The 5,982-nt window shown below is 34.6% G+C and overlaps 1 protein-coding gene across 1 annotated transcript; it reads left to right on the top strand.

Moving 5' to 3' along the window:
* LOC137813481 (chalcone synthase 1B-like) lies at positions 1 to 1,443 on the top strand. The gene is made up of 2 exons (XM_068615772.1): positions 1 to 269; positions 398 to 1,443. The coding sequence occupies exons 1-2, from the start codon at positions 92 to 94 to the stop codon at positions 1,387 to 1,389; spliced, it is 1,170 nt and encodes a 389-aa protein (XP_068471873.1). The 5' UTR covers positions 1 to 91; the 3' UTR covers positions 1,390 to 1,443.
* The last annotated feature ends 4,539 nt before the right edge of the window (positions 1,444 to 5,982 follow it).

The following is a 5,982-nucleotide window of genomic DNA, read 5'->3' as shown; positions in this document are numbered from 1 at the left end:
GCCCCTTTTCCCTCCTTTTTCTTTATATACACCCCTTTTTCCATGGTCTAAGTGCACCTTCTTCTTTCTACTTATAAGCACTAGAGAAAAAATGGCAAGTGTTGATGAGATCCACAAGGCACAGAGGACAGAAGGCCCAGCCACAATCTTGGCAATAGCCACTGCTACTCCTCTCAACTGTGTGGAACAAAGCACCTATTCTGACTACTATTTTCGTGTCACCAAGAGTGAACATAAGACAGAGCTCAAAAAAAAATTCGACCTCTTATGTAATAACATCATATATACATGAATATTCCTTTTGTTTTTGTTTGGGTTAATTTGCTCCTTGGTTCATACTCTATTCATAGCATGCATGCATAACACACTTAACTCAGTTGCATTTATATTTCCTTAGGCAAAAAGTCAATGATTAAGAAGCGACACATGCAGTTGACAGAAGAGATGCTAAAGGAGCACCCCAACATTGGTGAGCACAATGCACCTTCATTGAATGCAAGGCAAGACTTGGTAGTGATGGAAGTAGCGAGGCTAGGAAAAGAGGCTGCAACAAAGGCCATGGAAGAATGGGGTGAACCAAAGTGTAAAGTCACCCACCTAATCTTTTGCACCACAAGTGGTAATGACATGCCTGGTGCTGACTTCCAACTCACCAAACTCTTGGGGCTTAACCTCAACGTGAAGCGTTACATGATATACCAACAAGGATGTTATGCCGGTGGAACTGCTCTTCGTTTGGCCAAAGACTTGGCTGAAAACAACAAAGGTGCTCGTGTGTTAGTAGTTTGCTCAGAAATCACCATATTCACCTTCCGTGGCCCCAGTGAGGCTCATGTTGATAACCTTGTGGGGCAAGCACTCTTTGGAGATGGTGCTTCTGCTGCCATTATTGGTTCGGACGTAATACCCAATGTTGAGAAGCCTTTGTTTCAACTAGTGTGGACTTCTCAAACAATAGTGCCAAATACTGAAGAGGTCATTGCATTGCACCTTCTTGAAGCTGGTCTGACATTCCATGTTCTCAAGGATCTTCCTGATCTTATTTCAAACAACATTGAGAATGTTCTTGTTGAAGCTTTTCAACCACTAAGCCTCTCTGATTATAACTCCATCTTTTGGATAGTGCATCCTGGTGGACGTGCAATTCTAGACCAAGTTGAGGAAAAGTTAGGTTTGAAGCCAGAAAAACTGCGAGCCAGTCGACATGTTCTTGCTGAGTATGGTAATATGGCAAGTGCTTGTGTGCTTTTCATAATGGATGAAATGAGGAACAAGTCCAAAGAAGCTGAACTTTCCACAACTGGAGAAGGTTTTGATTGGGGAGTACTGTTTGGTTTTGGACCAGGACTCACTATTGAGACTATTGTGCTGCGTAGTGTCATGCTGTAAATCCAAAATTCCTCTTACCAAGGGCACAAATCTAATGTCTTGTGTAATTTTCTTTATTATTGTCAATTACTTCTCATTTGCAAGTTCAATTATGTTGAGTGTTTTGTTTTAAAATGGAAAATATATTGAGATTCTCTGTTAAAAAAAGTCACATTACTATAAAGAAGCAAGTTCATTGATGCTGTATCAGTTGTTAGATGATCGAAAATGAACATTTTTGTTGACTGTTCTTACATCATCAATAACCTTCATTGTGAACTTTCCAATATCAATGCCATCAACAAGTAAGCTGCACAGATGGAAAAAAAATGGTCAAAATTTAGAGGAATTTGTTCAGTAAAAATGTATGGAATAAAAATAACAGGTTTTGTCTAGTTATATTATACCTTTGACATTACCATAACCATATATTTGCAATAGAATTGCAAATGGGACCCCATATTGCTCAACCACGCGCCTAATCAATAGCTTCTCTTCGTACATTCTTAGACCTGTCTCCACAGGATTAGCTCGGTCCAAATCATGCCAAAACTCTGAAGCCAAAAACCTCTAATACTTGGTAGGATCTAGTCTCTCCATATGAAAATCTCCCTTATCAATACTATTTGTTTCCTCTGCACTTATATTTTATTGTTTAATCAATTTTGATTCAAGACAACATACATAAATTTTGGACTAACAAAGCCAAATTTTTGAGCTAATCCAACGGTTGAGTTTTGACTTGGATAAGAACGAAAGTTGAGTTTGGAAGGGTGAGGAGATGGTATCTTATACGGTTAATTCAGTTTATAATTGTTTTATGGGGAGTTGTGAAGGAGAGGATACCACAGTATATAAGCAGTTTTGGAGGTGTAAAGCGCAACCTTCTGCACTCGTTACTGCTTGGAGGGTGCTGGACATTTGTTTTTCGAATGTAGATTTGTTTGGCTAGTTTGGAGTCATTGCTTTGAATAGATTGGAGTGCAGTTCGTGTTTCACAACGTTCCTTTGCTAAATTTTTCCCAGTTCAGACTCAGAAATGCTCCCGGCGATGTATGGGGAGCGGTTTGGATTGCAGTGGTAAACGAGTTGTGGAAGCATAGGAACTGTTGAATCAAGTGTGTTCAAGCTTTGAAGAATCCAAATCCTTTGTGTTTGACGGAATACTGGATGTGCTTGTTGTTGCTGAGGTACTTTAGAATAAGATCTGGGGTAGATTATATTTGTAATCCACTCTATGTTGAATCTAAAGCTTAAGTGTTTTCAAATATTTTAAGATTAAAGTGTTTTTCAAACTAAGTGAAAAACAACCTGTTGTTTTGTCGAAACAACCGATTGTTTTATACTTAAGTGTTTTTGAAAAAGTTTGAAAATTGTTTTGGATGGTTGACTTGCTGTCAAACCCAAACAACCGATTGATTCGCTATTTCAACTGATTGTTTGTTTGGAATCCTAACAAAAAACAGTATTGTTAGTTAAAAGAGCTTTAATTGATTTCATAACTGAATACGCTCCTGCTTTAAATGCTTTGACCAAGATTTGAATACTATAAATAGTTTGTTAATGTTTTATAACAAACAACAAGAAAGAAAAACAGATTTGAGTTTTTCAAAGAGTTTTTGAAGCATTTGAGTTTGAACTTTGAGCTTTGGATATTCAAGAGAGAAGTGGAATAGGATTACTCTGTATTGATTTCAGTTGATTCTGTAACAGTGTAATTCGTTATGTCAATTATGTACATTCTGGTGTTGTAAAGCCAAAAAGGGTTGTGTGCTCTTGAGGTTGTCAAGATCAACATTCTTGGTGGTGTATGTGCTGAGCCAAAGGAAGTGTGTGTCTTGAGGGGATCAAGGTCACTTCTTTGGTGGTGTGTATGTAATCTAGATTTGATTACCTAGTCGATTCCCGAGTGGTTTCTGGGAAACTGGATGTAGCTCTTGGGTTAAGAGTGAACCAGTATAAACTGTTTGTGCACTTCTCTCTCCCTTAAACTCTTTAAATTAAGTTGTTGTTATATTACTGGTATAAACAACCGATTGTTTCTGCGAAACAACTGATTGTTTTTCTGTTGCTTTTCTGTTTTGAGCTTTGTTATTGGCAAACTGAATTCCTAAATCTGGTTTCTTGTAAAGAATTTCATTCTATCTTAAAGAGTTTGTGAAAACCCTCTTTAAACCCTTCACTCCCCCCCCTCTAGTTTAAAACCATACATTCTAACAATTGGCATCAAGAGCTTGGTACTTGAAAATTACTCAAGTTTGATCCTAAAACCTTTTTTCAATGGCTGAAAAACTACCTTTTGGAAAGGGTCCATCAATCAACAGACCACCTCTTTTCTGTGGTTTGAATTACCAATTCTGGAAAGTTAGGATGAAAATCTTTGTTGAATCTCTTGACAAGGGAATTTGGGATGCAATTGAAAATGGTCCTTTTATTCCAAAATTTGAAAAAGATGGATCTTCCATTGAAAAATCTTGGTCTCAATGGACTGATTCTGAAAACAAGAAGGCCAAATTTGACTGTATTGCTAAGAACATCATAACATCTGCCTTGAATTCGGATGAATTTTTCAAGATTTCTCAATGCTCCTCGGCCAAGGAGATGTGGGACACTTTGGAGGTGACTCATGAAGGAACCAATGATGTGAAGAGAGCTAGAAAGCATACTCTAATTCAGGAATATGAAATGTTTAGAATGGTTAAAGGTGAGTCAATCGCTGAAGTACAAAAAAGGTTCACCCACATCATCAACCACCTTATGAGCCTTGGGAAAACCTTTGATAAAGAAGAGCTAAATATCAAGATCCTCAAGTGTCTTGATAGATCGTGGCAACCAAAGGTGACAGCAATTTCTGAGTCAAAAGATTTGACATCCTTGACAACAGCTTCTTTATTTGGTAAGCTTAGAGAACATGAGTTAGAAATGAATAGACTCAATGTTCAAAAGAGTGAAGACAAACATGTGAGAAGCATTGTCTTGAAAGCTCCCAAGCACAAAAGCAAGCAAGAATCAAGTGATGAAAGTGAAGAAGAAAACCTTAGTTTGTTGTCCAAGAAGTTTCGTAGATTTTTGAAGAGAAATCGCAACAAAGAAGCCAACAAAGAAAGGTATGACAATAAGAAAACTAGTGATTTCAATTCTAACAACTATACTTGTTTTGGTTGTGGTGAACAACGGCACATTAAAGCAGATTGCCCAAACAAAGAAAGCAATGAAAAGAAATCAAGTCACGAGGAGAAAAAGGGAAAGTCAAGAAGAGCATACATAGCTTGGGATGAGAATGAAGTCTCCTCATCAAGCTCATCATCAAGTGAAGAAGAAAAGGCAAACATATGCTTGATTGTAGAAGGAGATGATGAGTTATGCAGCTCAAGTGATGTAAGTTTATGTGCTTCTCTAAATGCTGAAAATTATAGTAAATTGCTTGAAGCTTTTCAAGAAACACATGAAGAAGCTAACCGATTGGTTCTCTCAAACAACCGTTTGAAAGGGCTTAACAACTGGCTTGAAAAGAGGATTAAGGCACTTGAAGAAGAGCTGGAAAAATCAAAAATTGATTTTGAAAATCTGAAAAATCATTGCAAAAACTCTTCTTGCAAATGTGACACTCTCATTTGTGATTATTGTGAAAAGATGAAAGTTTTGTGTGATTGAATTTTGTTCTGCGAAATTATCACTTGTCTTTTGCGTTTTTAGAAGAAAAAAGATTTCAGAATTCCGTTCTCATAATAACTTTTAGGAATTTAGTATTTTCTATTATTTCTGACGTTAGAGTGGAGCTGAGTTTACTAGTGGTGTTCATAATTTTCACATTCATATTTTAATTTACACATTTAAAACTTTATCATGAATTTTGATTTAGACAGATTTTAGGAGGGGGTTTTGATTTTTTTTATTGATATTGGGTGAGAGTGGAACTATAAAAGATTTTTTTTTAAAAAAATTGTAATTAAAATATTTTTCAAAAATTTAATTAAAAATGGGAGAATAAATTTTAATTATGAAAAAATAATTATTTAATTATGTAAGGTTGAATATTGTTGGGTAGAGAATGAAAATACTTTTAGATTTGAAAATAGAATGTGAAAGTTAAAAACTAAAATAATAAAAATTTGAAATGATTTTAAAAAGTGCAGTTGGAAATATTAAAAAAAATAGATAGTTTAATTTTTATTAGAAATTATATAAAAAATCTAAAAACAAATATAAAATGAATATAAATGTATTATAATTTGTATATATAAAAATGGAAGAAGTAAAAGGAAAAAAATATTTTATGGTTAAAACTGCAACTGCAAATTGAATTAAAATTTGGTGGGTGGGACTAGGGGTGTTGGGTTTAAGTTGTATAAGAGATGAAGAAAAAAAAATAATGTAGGTGGAGAATTAATTTGTTATATGTTTTTTTAAATTAAAGTTGTGATTATTATTGGGCTGAAAATGAAAAGGAATTAATAAATAATAAAGAATTGATAATTTTGGTTTGATTTATTAAAAAATAAATGTATTCTTCCTAAAAAAAATTATTTATCAGGGTTAAAAAAGTAGAATTATATATATATATATATATATATTAATGAAATAAATGAATGTTTTCAAAATAAATATAAAATA

The sequence above is a fragment of the Phaseolus vulgaris genome, chromosome 1 (genome assembly GCF_000499845.2).
Source record: "Phaseolus vulgaris cultivar G19833 chromosome 1, P. vulgaris v2.0, whole genome shotgun sequence".
Lineage (NCBI taxonomy): Eukaryota > Viridiplantae > Streptophyta > Magnoliopsida > Fabales > Fabaceae > Phaseolus > Phaseolus vulgaris.
The sequence above is the reverse complement of the archived record's forward strand: the minus strand, read 5'-3'. Positions and strand labels throughout refer to the sequence as shown.